Genomic DNA, 24,207 nt, shown 5'->3' with positions numbered 1-24,207 from the left:
TCATTCCATGGCATTGGCTTTATCCTGCAGTCCTTTATCCAGCCAAGCTCCCAATGATTTCAATGGAAACTTTCTCAATGAGATCGCTACAGACTGCTGAACTAGGCTTTTAGAGCCAGATTTATTGAAGGAATTTAGGTGCCGAATTCCCATTTAAACTAATGGGAGTTGGGCACCTAAATACTGTTTAAATCTGGCCTTTCGATGTCTCTGCAGTATGGCCCATGTACTGCTCTTGGTAACAGTTTAAATTGACACTGAAATATTTTACCGGTGAGACGTTCAAAGCTGCTTAATGGATTGGGATGCTCCATTCCCATTAGAAATGGGCATCCTGATCCCCTGGTCTGTTTTGGAAAACTCAGCTGATATCTGTCAGAAAATGTGCTAAGAGATGACAACTGGGCATCCTTTAAATACAATCAACCCCCCACTCCCCATAAGGTTAGGGGTCCTGTAGGGTTTTCTACAGTCTAAAAGAATCCCTTTAAAAATAGGTCTTGGTAAATGTAACTTCTTCCTTCAATTTTTGAAGAGCAGATTCTGACCCTTGTGAGCACACTGAAGCTCCAGGAAGAGTCCTGATGAAGTAGATTCTCCTCAAATTGAGCAAGAGAATCAGGACCTGGCCCTTTACATGGCTTCACCCTCTTTTCTCCCCGCCTCCCCCCCCCCCCCCCCCAGATTTCTCAATAAATGTGTAAACCCTGTAATCTCCCTTTTCTTTTCTTTCTATTTCCTATTCCACATCAATTATCTAACATGTCACCTGATCCTTGTTTAATTTCGGTTTCATTCCTGCCGTTCACTTTTGCTCCTGCAATAAAACGTTGGCCAAGCAGCAGGGGTTCATGGCTCTTGTGTGTAACTTTTTGTGTAGTTGATAGCATGATTTATCCTGAAAACATGTGTTTCCTGTTGTTGCTGGGACATCTCTACGTCTGGAAGGACAGATTTTGTACTTATGTATGAGGAAAGAGCAATTCTGGTGCTAGACACAAGGGCAGACTGCTAATGCTGCTGGCACTGTCCTCTTCAGAGGGATTGGGAACAAGCTAGCCCTGCACAATGGGTGTGTGGGTGTGGGTGTGGGTGTGTGTGTGTCCGCGCTCTCCTTCCCTTCTGCTCCTGTAGGCCCAATAGGTCCCATTCATGGTTATGCTATGGCTCTTTTATGCTAATTCAGATCTGGTCTAGGTCACCTTGCGCAGGTACCCCCAGGGCATGAATCATATTGGGGCTTTTTGCAGAGATGAGGGACATTCCTGTACCCCAGCTATTTCCAGTGGCTGGACTGCCGCCTTGAGGCCATAGGCGGAAAGCACAAGTTAAGGGAGCCCCATGGCTGCTCTAAGCCACACCAGGGCCTGGTTGTGACTGCAGGGAATAAGGGAGGAGATGGATTTATGATAGCATTATTTTTGCCTGGTGCCCTGTTACTGTAAGCCAGGTGCTTTTACCTTTAATGAACAAAATTGGAATGGCAATGAATTCCAAAGGTTTCAGCGAAACATCGATTGTTAGCAGAAATATTTCCTTGCCTATCGTGCCGTGTATTCCTATTAACACCTTAGATAATAAATAGAGGAGTAATTCAGAAATCCAATGCCCAATCCAGCATTTATACTGATGGCTTTATCGTTTGCACTTATCAAAGCTTGGACAATGAGAATCAATTGAGTTGGTTTCAGATAATCTGTGTTTTAATGTTGGGTAACAGACATTTCCAGTAAAAGTTTACCTGTTTTTAAAAACTATTTTCCAGGGGAATTAAAAATAAATTATGGAAATATTTCTGTGGATCTTGGCCAAGATTTTCAAACATGGCTAGTGATTTTGAGTTCCCCAAATTTTGGTCGAGACACCTTGAAGCAACTTGATTTTTAGAGTGCTCAGCAATGTCTGAATATCAGCCCTCCTTATGGTGTCTGAAGTTGGTAACCATAAACTTGCTAGTCAGTTTTGAAACACATGGCCAAGCTTTGTTTCTGTAACCACCTGTTTTTAACAAGGTCTAGTGTGAAGCCAAGTGTCTGTTCAAGTGGTCCCTTGCTTTAAACTATCACAAAACCCTCAGATGGGGAGAAAGGACTGGGTTCCATCTGTAGACAGTAAAATGGTATGATCAACAAACACACAGGCACTTTTTTCATACTTCGCTCAATGGTGTCTGTCTAATTCATTATCTGCCTCAGCTGAAATGGATAGTTCTGTTGTCTTGCAAAACTGCTCACATACATTTATGAGTAAACACCCCAGTACCTTTTAACCCAGTACCTATTGATTTATCCGGTTAGGATATCTGCTTATGTATGCATGTTCCTCCCATTTCTACCTTAAGCCACTTCTGCTCCCTCTCACCACTCTTTATTGACTTGTTTTTGTACCTCTTGACTGTTTGCAGTGCCCAACGAACTTTTGAAGAGCCCAGCTCTGCCAATGCAGTGTGCGTTCCTTAAAGCCCTGATAGTCTGTAGACACAGGATCCAGGAGGAATTTTCAACACACTGAGGTAAGGCAGTGTAACACAGATGCTTCTGTTTTCCTATAGGGTTTTTAGAGGAAGAAATGTCTCTTTGTTCACTGCATTGGATGGAATCTGTGGATGTCTACCTCAAAAACATAGCTTAGGTTAGTTTCCTGAATCTACATTTAGGCACCTAAGGGGGAGAGTTTCAAAAGCACCCTGGGGATTTAGGAACATCAAATCCCATTGAAAGGTCACTTGAGTTTTGGATGCTTTTAAAATCCTCTCCCTTAAAATGCAAGTGTCCTGACTTTCACGGGTACTGGGGAACCCCAAACGCTACTGAAATCAATGGGACCTATGGGTGCCCACCACCTTTGAAAAGAGAATATTTCTGCTACCTGTGTGCTCTACTCAGCAGGGGTCCATTGAGTTTGTCCCCTCTGCTTGTAGGCCTTGATCCTGCTAGGTGCTGTGTGATCTCAGTATATGTAACATGAGCTGAGGGTTGGGGGAAACAATCTGTTTTTATCTGTTTGTGTGACACTTCACTCAATTTAAATGATTATCTGCATCTTTCATTGTCTCTGCAAACCAACCACGTTTCACCAACAAAGCATTTTGCAAAAGGAACTCTGACAAATAAATCAATGGCTTGCCACTTAGTGGGTTTTTTGTAGCTAAGATGAGTGGGTTAACAGTGAGAATGCATTACCATTCTGCTGTGATGAAACCAGTGGAGTGGGTTTCAGGATGAATATTCCTGTGTCAGTACTATAGCTGAGGTCACGAAATTAATTCTAAAAAGAGCCTGGTATGTGAAAATGGCTTTATGTATAACAGACACATGACCCAATCCGTTGTAATTAACAGAGAGCGACACCATGGGAAAAATTACACCATGAACATTTTGGACAGCAAGGGCCCCTATTTTGTCAGATCATGCCTAGCCTTGTGCACCTTCAATTCCCAGAGCAAGCCTCTGGAGCTCCATGTTGGCCAGCCAGTCCGTCATCCCTGATGGCCCACTACTGGCCCATAAAGAACCCACTGATGGCTGGCTTGTGGGACTGAGCCTTGAGGTGAGAGATTTGGAAAAGCACAAATTGACATTCTCTCCCTGTTGTTCCTCATTCTCCCTGCTTGGTGAGCTGGACCAGACTGGGGTTCTTATCTGTGGCTTTAGGGCTCTGTCTGGCGTCTGACGTAATTGGGATGCTGTTATTAGTGGTGACTGGCAGTAACCCACTGCGTTTCCTGAAGTGCGTGTTTAGCCTGGTGAGATGGCTTCATTTCTACCACCCTGCATGACGAAGGTCACAGCTTTGTCTGCTGTCAGGCTGAGGGCAGGTAGCCTTCACAAGAGGTCAGATTTTGCTCAGGCTTGCATTCAGCACCGAGGCTGGGTCCCAAGCCAGTCCTTGGGCTGAGGAAGTCCAAGGATGTAGCGCCACGCTTCCAAAGCACAAGGGGAGATGCAGCACAAGGGCCCATCTGCCTCCACGTCAGACAGAAGAGGGGGAAGAGAGGAATTGCATACTGCAGCAGTCTCCCTCTTCCCTCCAGCAATGCAGGGCTCCCTACAATGCAAGTGCGTCCAACACAGCCGATGGCTTAAGAGCCATGTTACTGCCCTCAGTTGTTAGTGCCTTCAGTCATTCTGCAGGTGGGGAAGTTAGGCCCAGACTTAAAAAGGTATTTAGATGCTTAAAGGTACGGAGTGGGGTTATAAAAGGGCTTGAAATCAGTGGGACTTAAGTGCTTTTGTAAATCCCACTAGGCACCTAAATACCTTTCAGTCTGGCTCTTGGTCTGTTGTGGGATGAGTTGCCTCATAAGACCTCAAAAAACCCACTTTAGGGGTTGCCAGGTTTTGGCCTGGTGTCTGCTGTAGCTGCAGGGCATTGTCAGACATGCTGGTCTGGGTCAGATGGCCAGGGCTGTGCAGACTTCTACGAACCATGAGAAGTTCCTGCACTTTCTCATTAAGCTCAAGGAGCTGCCAACAGTTAGGAGTCTGGCTGCACTTGCCCTTAGGGGTGTAGACAGTACTCACAGCAATCGATTAATTATGTCTTTGACCACAATTTTATTAATGTGCTCCTTTCCCTCAGAAAGGTGTCGCATCCTCCTTAAGCAGATATCCACAGCGTTAAAGGAGCACAAGAATGTGGCGTATATTATACTGAACAATGAAAATTATAGTTAAAAAGCATAGCATAGGTGTCAAGGCTGCTTCCCCACTTTGAACTTTAGGGTACAAATGTGGGGGCCTGCATGAAAACTTCTAAGCTTAACTACCAGCTTAGATCTGGTCCGCTGCCACCATCCCAAAGCTAATTCCCTTCCCTGGGTAGCCTTGAGAGACCTTCACCAATTCCCTGGTGGATCAAGATCCAACCCCCTTGGATCTAAAAACAAGGAGAAATTAACCATCCCCCCCCTCCTTCCTCCCACCAACTCCTGGTGGATCAAGATCCAACCCCCTTGGATCTAAAAACAAGGAGAAATTAATCAGGTTCTTAAAAAGAAGGCTTTTAATTAAAGAAAAAGGTAAAAATCATCTCTGTAAAATCAGGATGGAAAAATAACTTTACAGGGTAATCAAACTTAAAGAGCTCAGAGGACTCCCCTCTAGCCTTAGGTTCAAAGTACAGCAAACAGAGAGAAACACTCTAGCAAAAGGTACATTTACAAGTTGAGAAAACAAAGATAAACTAACACACCTTGCCTGGCTGTTTACTTACAAGTTTGAAATAGGAGAGACTTGTTTAAAAAGATGTGGAGAACCTGGATTGATGTCTGGTCCCTCTCAGTCCCAAGAGTGAACAACTTCCCAAACAAAGAGCACAAACAAAAACCTTCCCCTCTCCCCCCCCAAGATTTGAAAGTATCTTGTCCCCTTATTGGTCCTTTGGGTCAGGTGTCAGCCAGGTTACCTGAGCTTCTTAACCCTTTACAGGTAAAAGGATTTTGGAGTCTCTGGCCAGGAGGGATTTTATAGTACTGTACACAGGAGAGCTGTTACCCTTCCCTTTATAATTATGACAATAGGTCATTGTCTTAGTCCGTTTTGGGTGATCGTTTTTAATATGTGATCCTAATTTTAGAGTTTTATTCTAAATCTTGTAATATAAACTATCTGGCCTTTGAGAGAGAGAGAGAGAGAGATTTTCTATCAAACGTGATGAAAGTAAAATATTTCATAAACGTTAGGGTACGAGCCACTCTGGATAAATGAGGGTTCTATTGTATTTGGAAAGTTGCATATTTCTGTAATCTGATTTAAAAGGTTGGGAAAATTCCTTGCAGAAAGCAGTGTATTTATAAACAAATAATAAAACAGTATTAAAAGTTCAGAAAAGTGTTTTGAATCTTTCCTGCAATACATTCTAAAATTTCCCCCCCCTTGTTCCAAAGGCTATTTGGCATTACACGTAATGACAATTTAGGTATTTGTTTGAGTTAGAAAACCTATTGGCATTTTATCACTTTAGGAATCTAACTGAACATTAGGAGAGTTACTGGATTTAATGCAGGGCTGCTGTGGGTAGATGAGAAAAGATTATTCTTCCGTCCTTCGTTAATTTAATGAGAAACACGTACTTTAGTGTTCCTAAGAATCTAACAAACGGGGCAAAAATTGTGTTGATTAAAAATAAGAAATAATTTAAAAAATCCCCTGGATGATTGTCTTTACTTCAGTGGGTTTGCTCTGTACTTCCTTTGAGGGTTTCTTTTGTTTAGAAGTAGTCTTTCCTTTAGAACTCTTTATACAACATTACTTTGTATCAAAGCCAAAGCAAATCTACATGGGGTAAATTGCAACTGATAAAAACCGTGATCACTAGAGCCTGTCCTCTGTTCTTCAGAATTATCCAAATGGTAGCTAATCAGTGCAATATCGTAGGTGCCTCTTTGTAGATATTCTTGTTAAAGAATTGCCCTTATATTACATTGTGCATTACTGTGGCGCATTACGTTTCAAGATGAAATACTGCTCTCTAGGAAGAAATATTAAGCAGCTCTCAGCAAACTTTTAAACACCAGTATGGTTAGGCCTTTATTGCACAAGCCCTTGCAGGTGGGCAGCTGGGAGTTCAATGTTGTTTTTCTCCATGCCCAGGCAGGGTTTGGGGGCGGGTCTGGTTAAACACTCCACACTGAGGAAGTAAGACTGAGTCCTTCTCATCACCAGCTCCCTTCATCTCCTGACTGCAGGACAGGAGAGTCTTTCCATGGATTTCAGTGAGCTTCGGAGCAGGCTGTGGGTGGGAAATGGGCATGTCTGAATAGACACAGGCTTAAGTGTATTCTTCAGCGTGCTAACGAGCGACTTTGCTATGTGTTCCTCTCTTTATTAGAGCTACTAGACAGGAATCGCTTTGGAGCCTCACAGGAAGGGCCTGATCCCAAGCCCATTGAAATTAATGGGATTCTTTCCATCTTGTTCTCTGGGCTTTGGATCAGGCCCCAATACGGGATCCGCTTTCCCTCTCTTGTTCATTTTACTTTGTGCTTATATGCTCAACGCGACATCTGTGCTGGGCAGGATCAACCCCTTAATGTGGTCTTTATGCCAGTTCCTGCAGTGAGGTAATGTAATGAGAGCCATGTGTTTTGTAGACAGCAGAAGGGAGATCTGTTCTGTTGCTAGGGGAAGCCTGCTGGCAGTGTCTGAGGTTAAGTTATGGAACCATGTTGGTTACAGTGCTATATTAGAGGAGGACATATTTATGTCAAATGCCTGAAATCGAAATTGTAATTTTATTGTTCACTGAGTTTTAATACTTTATTTCCTTAAGAGGCTGCATTGTTGGATGCAGGGTTGACACATTAGCCCCAAGTTTTCCATCCAGCTGGAGTTCTTGACAGTTGTTTGAGAAGTCTTGATTAGTAGCACCACTCTGGTCTGAAGATCGAAGTATGTAGCCTAGTTGTAAAGAAGAGGTTTGCAAAGCCTTTTTTCCCCAGGCTTGTATGGGTTAAGATAGTTGATGCAAGGAGTGTGAAGAGGTTACAGGGGAGTCTTTGGAGTCGTATCCTACTTTGCTTGTTCATTTTAGTAGTCTCTTTGGAAGCTGTTCTCATGAATAAGATAAGAGGAATTTTGGCTCTAGGTGATTTTCAGTTAACCTCAGTGACCACAACACTGACCAATACAGTGTGTTCAATTTATATTTATAGATCTATGTATAAATCTTCGTGTATATATAGACTAACACTTCTTCAGATACATATATCCTTATAACATCGATTTAGATGACGAAGAATCCAAACCAAATGAGTTCAGGCATTTCTACTTCATACGTTCAACATGGCTATTATTTATTTCATCATTAGTATGACATGTGCAATCAGCTGACCTCTGTCACTCCGAATGGACGCCTCTTAATAAAAGCTGAAAAGTGAATTGATTTTCCCTCCGTCATGTAATAAGCATGTGTCTTTGAGATCTAGCCTACTCTAACACATGTAAATCCCCTTAAAATTAATGGGAGTGGGTTTCACCCATGGGTTGATGGGAGTATAGATTATTTTAATAGCTCAATTATTTTCTTTATTTGTGAAAGCAGCCTTAATGATCTTCAGTATCAAAAATCTTCTTGGGAAGAATCATGGGTATTGATATCTTGGGTAGCTTCACCCTCAAATGTAAGCTGAAACCTACTGAAATCTGTTTAGATTCCTAACGTTAGGACATACCTCTGCACTTAGTAGTGGTCTGATTGCCTTTTTGCAGGTATGAGCCCCACTATTAAGGCTGTGTTGAGATTTGCACTTAAAGCAGAAGTTAAATCCTCTTTGAACATATATGAATAATAAAATGTATCCCTCACGAATTTACAGCAATGGCTCTGATTAGAGGATGAACTTTTTGAGAATTTTTCTGTAAATTAGTTTGAGTTATAAGCATGTTAATATAGTTCCTTTAAGAAATTATTTGGTGAGTCTCATCTATTTTTTTTTCCAGAGCTTTCCAGTAAATACATTCCTGATTGCTCAGATCTGAATATTGACTCGTCTAGATTGTAGCAAAATATAAGGCATAGGCCACTTACTGACTTTTTATTACGGTGTCAGTATTTTATTAACATTTCTACTGATAAGCCTTTCTGTCCACACCATGATAATAAATAATTGTCCCTTGGAAAGATTGTTTGCAGTTCATTATGAGTGTGAGGAAGGGGATCAAAATGAGTTTGTGCTGAAATTCAGGCCTAGTGTTGGAAATATTAAGCAGATGTTCTTTCATACTGATCTGTTAATGAACATTGTTTTGTTCTCTTCATCTAGAAACAAGGATGGTGGTCTGCATACTGTTGTGGTGGATTCTAAAAGTGCTTACCCTGTCTTGCTTGCTGAAAACGGCTCTGTCCTTAAATCCAGATGATCCCAATGTTTGTAGTCACTGGGAAAGGTAATGTATAAACAGTGTCTCCTTCGTTTGATAGCCAGTTCAGATTTGTACACTGTAAAGGCAGAAGTATTATCACCAGGAGTCAAATTCTGCCACCACCACGCACGAACAGACACTGATCTATGCTGCAGAGGCAACACGAGTGAGCACCTGTGTCTGAATTCAGAGCAGCCAAAGTAGTCAGCACCAGGGCTATGCATGAGTGAACATAGTACCATAGTACTTATCTTCTGTTCTGCTCTGGAATGCTCCTTCGGAAGAGGAGCTCTCTCCATGCATTCAGGGTTTGAGTCTGTCTCCCTCTTCTATTGGTGGGTGCAGAGTTCCTGGCCGGTGGCTGAGCGCAGTGTTTGGCACTAAGTCTTGATCCTTTGTTGGTACAACGTGCAGGTTTGTACTGTGAATTCTGAACTTCTTGGTTTCGCCTGCGGAATTGCCATCAACACCAGTGAAAGTTCTGCATATGAGACGAAGGCGGAATATGCAACACAGCCCCCTAGACTAGAGAGCTCTATGCACTAGAGACCCCAATTGTGAATTAGGAGAATTTTGCTCACAGCACATCTTGTTATAGGGATGTGCTGTCGTCCTATAACTGGATCTGTGCTGGTGGGCTCTTGTGTCTGCATGGAGCCCTTTTGCCTTCAGTGGGGCTCCATATGGATGCTGGGGTCCATTTGCAGAGACCACAGATACTAAAGTTGCTGCACTTTTAGGTTTAACTCATGGAGCTTCCATCCCAGTTACGTGTATTATTCCAGCATAGGAGTGAATGGGGCCCTGACATTTCTCCATAGCTTATACTACAGCAAGCATGGCTCCTGTAACAAGAGTAAATATGCATATGTAGCACAGTGGCATTTATGAAGTTCATTATGATTTGATTTTTGGAGGTCTTTGTTAGAGCGTGAAGTGGCTTACAGGACAAATGCAGCTGCAAAGAGAAGCATGTTTATGTGCAGAAATGGTGTTTTGCAGTCGTGGTGAGGGGAGATGCATTCAGAGCACAGGAATAAAATATTGATTTTGTGTGAAGAAAGTCAGCAACCTAGAGACCCAGTGAAGGAGAAACAAAAATTAAATAGCAAAATTGATTGGTTGTACTGACCAAGACGACTTTGTTACTTAGATGTTAATAAATCAACTGAAAAAGATGAACTTGGTGTAACGCTGGGTAACAAATAAGTTCATATAATAATAATGATTTGTGGATGTTATTGTTATACATTTATAACGACCAATGTAAATAAAAATCCCACCACCAACAAAAACCTCCAGCAAGTTGTTATACAGAGAACAAAAGTGATTGTCTTGTGGCTGCCCAGGTAGAAGGGAAATATGACAGGTAGATCAATGTATTAAGAGCCCAATCGACTGACTTCAATAGGAGTCAACTCTCCAGGCAAATATTGTGACCTTGTCTGTTATTAAGAGTGCAGTTCTGAAGCCTTTAATCACGTCAGCAGTCCCATTGACTACAATGGGATTGCTTGCATGATTAAGACCACTGATTTTAATTAAGGGCTTGCAGGATTTAGCTCATAGGTCCAGGTCCTGCAGTTAGTAAAGATGGTAGGTTTCTGCAGGGAAGATCAGTGCAGGATCAGGGCCTTAGAGTGCAAGATTCTCAGCTTTGTGTTTGCCTGTGTGCAACACGCACACCTAGGGGGCTATGGGTGGAATTTTCTAAAGCATTTAAGTGATCTAGGAGCACTGTATCACAATTAATGAACTGCCTCAGTATTTCCCCTCCCTGTTCCCTTAAGGGCACCCAACTCTAGGCTCCCAATTCCTCAGCTGTCGCCTATCTCGGGTAGAGATCCACGTCTTTCCCCCCCCCCCCTTCTCACTGGGGTTTTTCCAGGCTCCAAAGTTCCCTGCCTACAATGAGTTGTTCCCCGCAAGTCAGACTGCCTAAAAAGTCCGCATTTTGCTTTCTCTGCGAAGGCTTATGAACAGCTGGAATTGCCGACGGTTACAAGTTACCACACAGCTCTTTATAAGCAAATACATTTATTCTTAAGGTGAAAGCCTTACAGAGAAAACATACTGAAAACAATAAAAGAACCTACACACATGTGATAAGCTTACCAGAGATCACCCCAACTCCAACAAGGGCTCTGGTAGGAGTCAGTCCTTCACACCCAACCAATGGTTCTTTCTGCGGTTATAAATTCATAACCGCCTTAGCTCAGACCAGGCACACCCATGAAGAGGTTAGTCTTTCCTTTACACAGCTTGGCCTTTAATCTTCAGATTATAGGTAATCCGCAGACAGTGGTTCTCTCCTTTGGGAGTAGCTTCAAAAGGCTGGATTTTTGCATCACTAGAGGTGGGGTATTTGCATTCACCTCCCCCTAGAGATTCCCCAGGCTAACACTGGACACTGTTTGTCCCAAAAGTCCATTCTTGTCTGGCCCATAGTTCAGTCTAGTTCTTTGAAGTTCATAGCACTTCCCAGGGTTCAAATCCCATCTGCCCCGCTAGAGAAGTTGCATGCAGTCCCAACCCACAATAAGGCATAACCTTTGCATTTAATACAATGGACTCCAAAGATACTTAAACTTAATTCAGTAAGGTTCTTCAAGGATGCTGCAGGAAATTGGCATACATCTCATTCCCACATCAGTGGGATTTGTGCTTCTAAGTCACTTAAACGCTTGAAAATACCAGCCTCATCCAAATAAATATAATTAATAATAGTAAGGTAGTACCTGTTGCACAAAATAAGTAATATGTAGGGATGGGGGATGACTGCTGACATCTTCCCAATGTCTTTGCTCTTTGTAATTTTTAGCTAGTTTACCCAATTTCTGCCTATTGCAATCTGTTCAGGTCTGTAAAAGATATCACATTCTGTCCGAATCTCAAAACCTTAACATGCCCAGACAGCACTTAACTCATAATTTTATGATCTGCAATTAGTTCCCAGGTTATTTCTGCTACAAATTACATAGGATTAAAAATTGTGCAGTTTAAAAATAAACACCCTTGAGACCTTTTATAAATTATCCCTGGTTTGATTGGTGCTCCTAATATTTGTTGAAGTAATGACGCTCCTTCATCATAAAATGAAATGTAAGAATCCCACCATGCTGGTAAAACTCAGCAGCATTAAGTTAACATGTGCTCACATTAGCATTTTGGTATAAGGAAAAATTAACAGTCCTAATAGGAAGACCTCTGATACGATTTTAAAGACATGGAGGATTTTTTAGCTCTTCTAAGCCAAACCATTTTGCTCTACATACTTTTTGTTTTAGAAAAAGTAAAGCGTTTACCAGTTGCCCTTCCCAGATTTTAAAACACGTAATGCATTTTGGGGAACATTTATTGCTCCCTCTGAAAGAAATGGATTTTTAAATCCGTCGAAAATACTCCATAAATGTTTCAGTTGTGCCTTTATATGCAATGGTCCGAGCTGGGAGCAGAAGCTCTAGGAAGGATTTTGCCTCTAGGTGAAAGTGGGGAGAGAGGGGGAAGATTTCTTTGGGCTTTGGATCAGGCCCATAGTTTCCAAGGCTGTTGATTTTAGTTATTTCTCAGGCTGGAATTAGGTGTGGGCGCATGTCAAGGAAGCAGAGGGTTTTTTTCACGTTGTAAAGAACTGCCTTTCCCTCTTTCATTGTCTATTCCTAGCTATGCTGTGACAGTGCAGGAATCTTATGCGCACCCTTTCGATCAGATCTATTATACGAGATGTACTGATATACTGAACTGGTTCAAGTGCACTAGACATCGGTAAGTGCTGTTGCCAAGATATTTTAATTGTATTTTGCCTTTTCATCTCCCCGTATATCCAAACCTTTGTGTTACCTTCCTGATACTGAAGGAAATACAGGCCTTTCTGCAACAAAATCCTCGTGACTGATACTATTTCAGAAGCCTTTGTACTGAGAAATCCAGAGTTCAGGGCAATCTAGGAAACCAGGAGAAGGACAGGTTTCAAAGTAGCAGCCGTGTTAGTCTGTTTCTGCAAAAAGAACAGGAGTACTTGTGGCACCTTAGAGACTAACAAATTTATTAGAGCATAAGCTTTCGTGGACTGTAAATTTGTTAGTCTCTAAGGTGCCACAAGTACTCCTGTTCTTTTTGCAGGAGAAGGACAGTGACTCTCTCCTGAACTTTGATCCAGCTACATCAGGGGTTCTCAAACTGGGGGTCGGGAACCCTCAGGGGGTCGCAAGGTTATTACATGGGGAGTCATGAGCTGTCAGCCTCTACCGCAAACTCCGCTTTGTCTCCAGCATTTATAATGGTGTTAAATATATTAAAAAGTGTTTACATTTATGGGGGGGGGGTCGCACTCAGAGGCTTGCTATGTGAAAGGGGTCACCAGTACAAAAGTTTGAGAACCACTGATCTCCACAGAATAGTGCAAGATGGGACCAAATGGCTTGGGATGTATCACAGAATCTTTCTCTTTTAGACTGTTAGTTTGAATATGGGTCAGGTTGGTGATGTCTAGAAATGGGACCAAGCTACAAAGTTGGCATCCAAATTTGAAGCTGAACTTCCCATAAATTTGGAGTTTGGGGCCCATCTCCATCTCTATCACGGAGTGAAAGTTGTTGCCATCTGATCAGATTCTCCTGGGTGGTGTGAAATCAGTTATTGGTGGCTTTGCTCCCAGTGGAAAGCCATTCAAGTAAACACCCAGCACAACTGATCCTCTTGGGGTCTCTTCCTGCCAGCAGCTACTAATTGGGCTCAATTCCCATTGACTCAGTGGCAACTGAGGGCACTCAACACCTTGTAGGTTTGGAACTCCATTTTAGTTTCTGTGGTCTGGTGCCCAGAACTGAGCACAGAAGTTGAACTGCTCATGCCAAGAATATTGGTTTGGTTGGAGTATAGCAGACTAGGTGGGGTTGACTTGTCTAATAGAAAGAACAACAAAGGCTGAGCCAAAAGTACATTTTTCCAAAGTATTGTCCTCTCTGCTGCATGGAGAAAGCTAAAACTCCTACAGAACGCTCAGTACGGTGGCTCTTTTTTTTGCGCATTAGAGGCTCCTGATAGGGAAAGCTGCCTTATGGTGCTTTCTTGATTGCAGTGTTACGCCACCTTGCAAGGGAATGAAGTCTGGGAGTAATTACCTAGTGGAGACAATACACTTTGGGGGTTAATTTCCCAGTATCCTGTAACAAGAACTAGAGATACAGCATGCTTTGCAATAGTTCCTTGTGTGGCATACTGAAAACGTAGTTTCCATAGAAGATTGTGTTGATCCCATCGCTCATAGCTGACCTTGCTGAAATGCAGAGAAGAATGGTTATTCCTGAAAGAGCTGCTTGCCCTCTCTTTAGTTCTGTGACTATGTTCTCAGATAGCAGTACCACGAAGGGCTATGTAGGCTGATAATCGCAAATACTGTGTTTATAATACATGTTCTATTGCAAGTTTCAAAATACATATCGATTTTTTTTATGGTGTTTTTTTAATATCAAAAGCCTTCATGCATTTTAAAGTAATTATTGAATGCTCTCCTTGCTATAATTTAACACAAATATAATTCCAACTGTAGGCATTGATTTCCAATACTGTCAAATGGCTTTCTGTCTTGCAATTTAGAATAAGTTATAAAACAGCATATCGAAGAGGACTAAGAACAATGTATCGGCGAAGATCTCAGTGCTGCCCTGGCTATTATGAAAGTGGAGACTTCTGCATACGTACGTATACAGTTTTTATTCATACATTACAATTAAAAAATATCTTCACCCAGAAAGAGTAGAAAAATCAAAGATGCTAATACAACAGTATCAATAAAATTAAGGGCTGATTTCAGAGCTACTGAGCATCCACCGCTCCTCCGACTTCAGTTAGAAGTGTGGGTGCCCAGCATCTCTGAAGGTCAGATCTTTACAGTCTGAGGCCCTGATTCAGGAAATCATTCCAACTTCAGCACACACTTAACTTTAAACATGTGCCTAAATCCCAGATAGTTGGCATTATTTTTAGGTGCTAGATGTTTGCCACATTACTTTAAAAAGTAGTAATACTGAGTCTCCAACAGATCAGGGCATGATAGCACAGTGTATCTTTCCGGTGTCATATTTTTCTACCTGGTTCTTTCTCTTTCTAATGTGTCAAGTCCCACGCTGGTTTTGTCCATATTCATTTTCAAGAGCTATTTCCACTCTAAAGATCAGGTTCTTCACTGATCCTTAACTGCAGTCATCACAGAACCCGCCCCCCCTCCTCATTCCAGGAGAGTGATTTTAGGTGGAGCAGACTGTGGCCTTGTTTTCACTGCTAAAAAAGCTGTATTTTTTTTTTTTTTAAATCTCCGTGTAACTAATGTGCATGAATCCATCTGAGCCATCCCGAGGTAAAAACACAGTGAAGACCAGGCACATCAGTTTTACCAGGAGGTATACAGCTGTATGCCCCTTCCAGGGGTTGATCTCAGTGAGTTTACCTCCCATTAAAACTAAAGTGCCTGGTCTTCACTATGTTTTACCAAGGGATAGTGCTCACTCATTTATGTGCATTGGTTTCCCTGATGTGCAAAATACCCCCTTTTCAGCACTGAAGACGACTTAGGTCTGTGTCTACTGTTGAGATCCTTCCCATCTCTTCCCCTTCTCATCCGCCACCCTGTCTTTGTGTTTTGTTTTTTTAGCCACCCTGCCACTCCTCTGTTGGTTATTTTTTGTTTGTGTTTTTTTTTTTTTTTTTTACATGGTGATCACTACCCTGCTACTATCCCTGGACCATCTTGCTCCTAGGGGTGTAAAGTATCTTGCTCCCTCCCATGGCAGAACCCCCAAGAAGAGGTCCAGGGTCACCTAGAAATTCACCTTATTGAATTCCCTTCCAATGCTGCCTTAATGAGAGGAGGGGGAATGGTTTGGAGACTGGGATTCAGCCTCCAAACTACACAGATCCTGGGTCCCACTGGGGAAAGGAAGCTCCAGCCACTACAGAGGAGATGCTCCTCCACATTGCTTCACTCAGCCAGTCCTTTAAAATCTATTTCATTAGGATTAGTGGGAGTCGATGTCATGTGGCGAGGGGAGACTATATCCCGCAGTGTGTATGATGATCAAAAGAAAGTTTGATTAAAAAACAGTGTGTAGATTAAAGGCTAATTGGGTCTTCTTTCATTAATAGCAGCCTTTATTTCTTGCAAAAGTTAAATAGCTTTGTAATTAACAATGACATGCTTAGGCTGCTGAAGGCTGAGTTTAACTTTCTATTACTGGCTCTTGGATTAAAAGCAGGAGAGAAGGCTTTTTTGTTATTGTTTTGATCCTTTTCCCCTCTCGTTTATTGTCCCTTTAAAGAGGAATGTCAGATTTTTTTTTTCTCGCCTGTTGTGTTGGTATTTCCAGTGTGAATTAGCACTGATATAATCCGTTTTGCTTAGTTTTAGCTACTCAAGTAATCCGGAGATGCTTGGCTCTGCCTTTCATTCCGTGGTGCTTTTTTCACCCTTCTCATGTCAGTGATGATGATGATGATGCATTGTGGAAAGTGGCAGATAGGCAGGGGGTCAAATATGTTTTTTTTCTTTTTTGAATTGGACATCTGCCCAATTCTGCATTGTCTAGTTGGAGTGAGATCTCTTCGGGACAGGGACCAGTCTTTTTACATGTCTGTAAAATGCATAGGACAGTTTGGAGTGCAGTGTAACACTAATTGCTAATTCAGTGTCCCGTCTCTGCTACGGGAGAAGCTATCAATGTAGGTTCTCATCTTTAGCTCCTTGAAGTCTCCAGCAAAACTCCCATTGCCTTCAGCAGGAGTGCGAGCCGGCCTCTGTGGCTGGGATCATTTTGTTGTTAGTAATGAATTTGGGATACAGTCAATCAAAGAATCAATGTTGTTGCTAAGGAGTTGGTCTAACGTCGACAACTGCCGTGTGACATTCCTTCTCACGAAACTCTGGCAGAATTATTTGGTTACAACTTATACCCCCCTCGCTAGTTAAATACTGGTAATTTTTCAACAGAGATTGCCATTGGGGCTGAATTGTACTGAGCAGAGCTTTTCCATTATGGAGGTATGTTTACTAGGAAGTACATTGAGCCCATCAATCTAATTTTATTGGTGACCTAAGATGGATGTGACTGCAGGTGCACAGGTGAAAGGTTAGAGAATTAACCTATTTCAGCATCTAACCATATAGCTTTGGGAATTTAACTTTGAGGGAGGAGTTTGTCTTTGTGGCATTTGCTTTTATTGCCTCACTAGGCAAGATTTAAAAAAATCAAACATGAAAAGTGGACGCTTTTGTCCCCCCTTCCCTGTTGGTGTCTTAGAAATGGTCCCTACCAGTCTGGTAGTTGTGCAAAATGTTTTTCCCCCCTCTATGCATATATTTATACATGACAGAGTTTTCCACTGAGCTGCCTCTGAAAACAAACTGCATCCTCCGGGTAGTAGATCAGAGCAACTATGATTTAGTATACTTTGTTTGCTAAGGGAAGCTTTTGGCAAAGCAAGTGCATAAACTACAGAAAATCTTTTTTAAAACGACGACAAGGGTTCAAATGCCCTTCGGGAAGGATTTTTAAATTGTACCAACTAGATTAGCATCTGTGGTAGATAAAGCAGCTTTGAACGCTTCCTTGTTGCTTTAAAAAAGAATGTTGCATGGGTCTTTTGTTGTTTTGCCCTTTGAGCAGAGTGTGATTGAGGATTTCCCTTTAAAAAGTGCATCCGGTGGAAAGAGCCCCTAATTCACTAAATGGACATCTCTTTGTCTGGGAGACGAATGCTTTCTTCAGTCTGTCCCTTTTAATCTTTTCTTGCAGGTCAGATTTATATAAAGCATCCGCAGGAGAAGTTTGTTCTAGGTAGCACAAGGGGCAGATATCCAGGCATGAGAAAAGTGTAGGGGAAGGCAGAAAGCAGCATATTCTCCCCTCCACCCCAACCCTTGTATATTGATTCTAGGCAGGAAAAATAGTCAAAGGACAGGAGGATGGCAATTCACTTTTTCTTCATATTCACATTTTAGGTCATGGAGTATTTTAATCACCAGATAGTTTTTTATTTTTCATTTTCAAGGCTAGTATTCTGTTTTCATTCACTTTCTAATATATATCCCTATGCAGTGTGACTAGATGGCTCAGAGATTTGATAATGGCAAATGGAGTTCTCTAGGTCTTTGGTTCAAATCTGACCTAGGTCAGTAGTGTCTGAATTTGGTTGTGTCTTGGTGGTGCTCTCTGGGATGAAGCTAGGTGATCACAGCTTGCTTCCAGTGAGCAATTATTTGTGTTACAAAAATATTGTCCGTATTACTACTGATTGCCCCCCTTGCTAGGAGTCTTTATAGAGAAACAATGGATTCCACTGGTGGAATCTCCACTCTGTCAGCCAGAGTGGTGCTCCATCACAGTCAGTCTAGGCACATGATGATGTTTGTGGGTCGGTCTGTTCTGTCAATAAACGAAGGATTTCATCCAGTTGCCAGCGCAAGTCGTGACCTTTGAATTCACTTTTGAACAAATGAAGAATGACGTTCCCATCAGGGGCAGCCTGTGAATACAGTAGGACCCGCCTGATTCACCCCTCTGGCTGGCTGTGGAAGTCAGCAAGTCTCTTAAGCCCAATGGCCGCAACTGATCTCTGGTTGCTCAATGCTAATGCCCGCAGCTATGATTGCGTCTGCGCCTGCCTTGTTCCCAGCCCTGCTTCCCTACTGGAGTCCTGGCTTCGGTTCCTGACTGGCTCAGACCCTTTGGCTCTGATTACTGGCTGTGGCCCCTGGCTTCAGTTTCTTGCTCCTGCTTTGATCACTAGATTTGATTCCAGTTCCAGCTACTAGGCCTGACCACCCACATCTGGGTTCCTGACCGTTATTACAATAGTAAGATAAGATGGTATTATGTACAAGTGAGTTTTGGAAACTGATTTTTATCATGATTTTTAAATCGTATATTCCATGTCTAATATTTTAAATAATACAAGCGACAAATTGCAGTATATAATTTTGTATTCTACTCGTATGACAACTCATACCTTAGCATTATACTGGGTTTACAATCTTGCAATATAGTGTCGTTTATTTAAAAAAATTCTGTGAAAAGATTGTTTTATTGGCGCCATATGGCCTGATTGTTAAACATCTGTATAGTAGAAGTAACAATTCCAAAGCGTCCTGTTATCTGGATGAATTCCAATACTTGCAGTTTCATGCATGTGATGCAACAACACACTGACACAGCAGTCAAGGATTCTTATGATGAAAAGAAAAATAATAGCATCTGTGATCAGTGCAAAAGTTGGACAGTCAAGGAAAACACTGAATCAGCGGTTTTAACTTCCTGAATATTCATAGCAGTTGTTGTTTGTATCATGTCAGAAGATTTGTTAATTTTTTCCCCCCCCCTTCCCCCCCCCCCCCCACTGCCCATGGATCATTAAAATTTTAAATGTTGGCCTGTGATTTTAAATTGCTCTTGGCCAGCAGTCCTGTAACAAAGTATATTTTCTAAATCTTAACAGGTTTCAAACAATATTTTTTTTCATCTTTGTAGAAATGTGTTATGCCAGTGTTAGTGCTTTCTGTAAGAGCCTTAGTGATACATTATTCAGGCATCCAGCATTCTGTGCATCAATAATGCATCATAAATAAATGGAAATGATATAACTATACATAGACACTTTATAGCAGGGAACATATATGCGCGCTCTCTCTCTCTCTCTGGTTTTATAGGACACACACACACACACACACGGTGGGGAAGGCTATTGTTCCTGTGGCCTTAGTAACTATGGAATTGAAGTGACGATGGGAAACACGTTCTCAGCTCAGATATAACAGTTTGTTTGGAATTCCTTCTTTTATGCCCATTTTGTGTGTAACTTCACCCACGTTCTCCTGTGTTGAGTAACAAGGATACACAAGAACTCTTCTCCTCCTTCCCCCCCCCCCAAGCCTTCCTAGCTACACACGCCTTTGGGGCAGTGTTCTTAGTTCCTGTCCCTGCTGAGCCTTTCCTCTAAGGGACTAGCTCCCCATTCTCCATCCTTCCTAGCTGGCTTCTGCTCCCTGCAGCTTAGCCCTCCCACAGCCCCTCTGTCTGGGTGCTAAGGAGAATCTCTCTGTAGAGCGGCTCAGACAGCCTTCTGGTCCCTTTCAGTCTCTCACTGAGCTCATGCTGACCTTTCTATCTCCCAGCAGGCCTGGTTCTTGATCACATGCTCCTATTCTGCAGACCCCTGTGCTTGCTCATTCCCATCACCTTGGGAGGTAGGCTAGGCCTTGAGCAGGTGAGACTGAGCCCCAGCCCTCTGAAAGGGCCAGGGTACCCTGTGATTCAGACAAGGTGTAGGGCAACTATTAAGGTAAGGGAGTGTGTGCAGACCTCATTGGTGAAGATGTGACAGGCATGAGTCTCTTCTACTTATGCCATTATAAATCAGGAGTAATTCCCTTGAGGTCAATGGAGTTCCACTAGTGTAAGTGAGAGGATAATGAAGTCCCACCAAGGGAAGGTAATATGGAGAAGATGGGGTGGAAAGAGGAGAGGTAGGACAGTTCACGGACATGAAAAGAGAGAGGCGTGGAGGAGAAGAATGTAACAGCACAAGGGGTGAGGTGCGGCTATAGAAAGTCTTAAAGTGGATAAACATTTAAATTAAAAACTACGGCACCCTGGTTATCTGGGAAAAGGAGGCAGAATTGCTATTTCTGTAGAATGACAAAGACTTTTCTGCATAGGCAGGAAATATAACAATCAAGAAGGACACAACAGGCAGGATCAAGGTTCAACAATGCTCATGTGTGTATTTGTGTTAGCAGCGTTCCAGTGCAGGAGGGTTTGTGGGAAGCAAACATGAAAGTCACAGATATAGTCAAATGTGAATTCACTTTCAAAGTCCAATATCCAAGGATCTATTTCTTGGGTTAAGTTGCTTAGTTCTAACTAGCCCTTTTTTTTATTTTTATCTCTCTCTCTCTCTCTCTCTATCTCCTAGAACTGGAAGGGACCCTGAAAGGTCATCCAGTCCAGCCCCCTGCCTTCAATAGCAGGACCAAATACTGATTTTTGCCCCAGATCACTAAGTGGCCCCCTTAAGGATTGAACTCACAACCCTGGGTTTAACAGGCCAATGCTCAAACCACTGAGCTATCCCTCCTCTCTTTAAATGGAGAGTTCCCAAAGACAGGCTGGTAGAAATCAGCATAGTTCAATCATTGTCAATGGAGTCTGTGTATTGCCTTTGAGGCTTTATATAACCTTCTCCCCGCTACACTTTTGCTTTAATATCTCTCTGCTCCCCACCTTATTCTTTAGTCTTCTCCCACTTTCCTCCCCCTCTGTCATCACTGCTCTTCAGTGGTGTTATGCGGATTTGCTCTAGTGAAAGATCTATCCTGAATAAGACAATTACTGGATTATAACACGTGCAATATGATTATTGAGAAATCATCGTAAGTGATAATTGCCACCTATGCAATCAATTCAGGTTTATTATGGGCTTGTCACTCCTGAGTAAGTAACTGACTTAGTCCAGTCTGTGTCAGTTCTCATTTTTTGCTACCCTTGCATGGATAATGGTTGTATATGGATCTTTGAATTACAATTTAATGCAAAGAAGTTTAAAGCTTTATTGTTGGCTCTGGCAGCTATAGCTGCTGTGGTGTTTGTGGCTTGCAGGGCTGGCCCTTTGCTAGGGGAGGTGCATCATGTCCTTCCTTCAGCATCAGTGTATTGCCATCAGCTGCTGAGCAAGGCTGTGGCCCATTTGGCATGGGTGGTGCTGCTGATGGTTCTAACCATGGCCCACATGTTGCAGTCAAAGGCCTAGGATGCTTGGCCCATACTCCTGCTGATAAGCATCTACTCACATGAGTAGTTGCATGAGGTGAGTGCAAGCAGCAGGATTCTGGCTGTCCCTATGTGGACCAGCTCCCTTGCATCACTGCCTCCTTGCACGCTTGTGTGGGAGGCACTTACCCTCAGTGGGCACCGCGTATCTCCAGAAGATGGCAAACATTGTCACCCCAAAAAGGAATTGTGAAGATGATTGATAGACTGGGAGTGTGGAGACATCTTGAAATCAATAAGGTTGAAAAGCAAAAGGACATGTAAAATGAAATCCATGTTTAAATTTAAGGTTGTTTTCTTAACCACTCCTTTCCGTCCCTCTTTAATGGAATTATTTTCCTCTGCTCTGATCTAGTTTTAGAGTGGGGGGAGGGGAGGTGGACAGGGAGGAGAGAGGAAAAATAGCAACTAAATCAAGATAACCTTTAAAAAGCACTCCTAGTGCACATACAAAATCTGAGCTAGCATCTTTTTCAATTTCTCCTATTGTAGTCTCCTCCAGCTGTGACCCTCCCCTGACTGGTCCCTTGTTCTTTGTCATACAATAGCTTCCCTGATGTTTAGAGCGATCAGAAATAGGGGGACAAATCTCAAACAGATTCCCTCGTTGATTCAGAAAAAGAGCTACTGGTAACCTGGGTGACTTTTTTTTTTTTTTTTTTTTTTTTTCTTTTTCTTCCCATTTTTGGCTGCCTTATACCTTTTTAAACTCTCACTGAAAATGAATCAATATCACTACAAGGACGTTTGACGAGCATATAAAAGTGACATCCAGCAGTGCCATATCTGATAAAACAGGGTCATCAATCGGACCCTAAGTGAATTTTCTCACGTTTACCTAGTCTTTGTAGCTCTGTTGTTCTAATGGCAACAGAGAACCATTCAGAAAGCTGGTGTGAAACAATCTTTCAAATTATTTCCCAAGATAATTTAATAACCTATATATGCCACTTCCACCTTAAATGCTGAACGCAGTAATCATATACAGTATTTCCCCTTTACATTAACATTAGGAATTTGCATGCTATGAATGATTCTTTTGTCTTACCACTTCCTCTGAATTTCTTACCACAGATCCTACTCGTATTAAACTTGCTGGAAAGCAGCAATGCCAGCCGAGCCTGTCACTTCAAGTATGAAGTCAAAATGGTTCCATCCAGTGACATTAGTTCTGCTGTGCAATATACTGCAAGATGTCTTAGGAAAACAACCCGGCTATTAATGAAAATAGATTGTATTTTAATTATTAAACAGGCCTTCAGAATGTGTGTGGAACTTGGCAAGTAACCACAGAGGGTGAAATTGTGTTTAAAAAAGCCTGTGATTTAGTGGCTTTCAAAAGTGGCTTAGGGACAGATTTGCAAAAGTATTTAGGTGCCTAAAGATGCATATAGATGCTGAGTGGGATTTCCAAAAGTGTCTTGGCACTGAACTCCCATTGAAATCAATGAGCACTAAATTCACTTAAAATCTCAGAGACAAGAATTCAAGACAAGCATAGATAAATGAAATGTTGAATGCAGGGCGTTCGGATCTGATCTCACTAAGTGCTGAAGCCAACGAAAGTTCTGCCATTGGATTGGATTCTGCCTCCCTTTCCCCATGACTAGCAAGTGCTCCACATAAGTGACCGAGGTAGAATCTGGCTCATAGACTTCGCTGGGTGCAGGAGCAAGCCTCTTGTCTTTGTTCAGGACTGTAAAGAACCAAACACACTTTTGCAATATTAGCCTGATTTTTTTCAAAGGTGCTGAGTACCTGCGGCAGCTTCTGTTGACTTCTCTGGGAATTGTGGGCGCTCAGCATCTGTGAAAGCAAACCCAAAGAAGAACAATAATATGTGCTCGGTTTGAGAGTGAAACTAACTGGCCAACTGCTGGTTGCAGTGGTGCTCTTGGTGGCCATGCTAGCTTTTAATTTATTCATATAGTGCTGTAATTTCTGTGCGTTCAGCATTTGTCGCTTTGGCCCGGTGGAAGGTAACTGAGCAAAGGAGCAGGAAACTTTAGTAACCAAAAGTAAACTGAAAAATGTGTGATAGGTTGAAATAGCCAGAGGAAGTGAATTCAGGGCTGGTCACTTGCATGCATATATCAGTTGTAGGTTTGCAGGGGAGCCACTCATGAAATTGGTGCTCATTTCTGGTTCCTTACTTGTTTTCAGCCAGGGAACAGGCTGAAATTGGCTAATTGATTGGAAAGTAGAGCTTTGAAAATCCAGGATATCTGTAGCCCCTTTTTTGTGGATTGTGGATGGAGGCGGACCCAAATTTTATATCCAAAACCCTGCAAATCTGCAGATAGCTTCTTTATATCTGTGGCTCGTTTTTGCGGATTGTAGAAAAGCGTCTGTTAGCAATTCTGAACTGAGTGCTGTGTAAAAGAACCCATAAGACATCAAAACCGATGTCAGGTTCCCCTCTCCCCCGTGTGTTTTACTGTATCTGTAATCAAGATCTACCCACAGCTAGATCACCATGGAGAAATCTATATTTGCTGCACGGCTGGGCCTGGTATAAACTCCTC

The 24,207-nt window shown here is 42.3% G+C and overlaps 1 protein-coding gene across 1 annotated transcript in view; it reads left to right on the top strand.

The window, feature by feature from the left end:
- Positions 1-2,423: 2,423 nt before the first annotated feature.
- Positions 2,424-24,207, top strand: part of MEGF11 (multiple EGF like domains 11) — a 256,860-nt gene continuing 235,076 nt past the window's right edge. Inside the window, exons 1-4 of the mRNA XM_034784777.1 lie at positions 2,424-2,512; positions 8,765-8,888; positions 12,528-12,629; positions 14,463-14,563. Coding sequence (XP_034640668.1) covers positions 8,773-8,888; positions 12,528-12,629; positions 14,463-14,563 — 319 coding nt within the window. The 5' untranslated portion in view covers positions 2,424-2,512; positions 8,765-8,772. The remainder of the gene's footprint in view (positions 2,513-8,764; positions 8,889-12,527; positions 12,630-14,462; positions 14,564-24,207) is intronic.

Source organism: Trachemys scripta, chromosome 10, assembly GCF_013100865.1.
Source record: "Trachemys scripta elegans isolate TJP31775 chromosome 10, CAS_Tse_1.0, whole genome shotgun sequence".
NCBI classification, from domain to species: domain Eukaryota; kingdom Metazoa; phylum Chordata; order Testudines; family Emydidae; genus Trachemys; species Trachemys scripta.
Note: the sequence above shows the minus strand (reverse complement) of the source record. Positions and strands in the feature narration are given on the sequence as shown.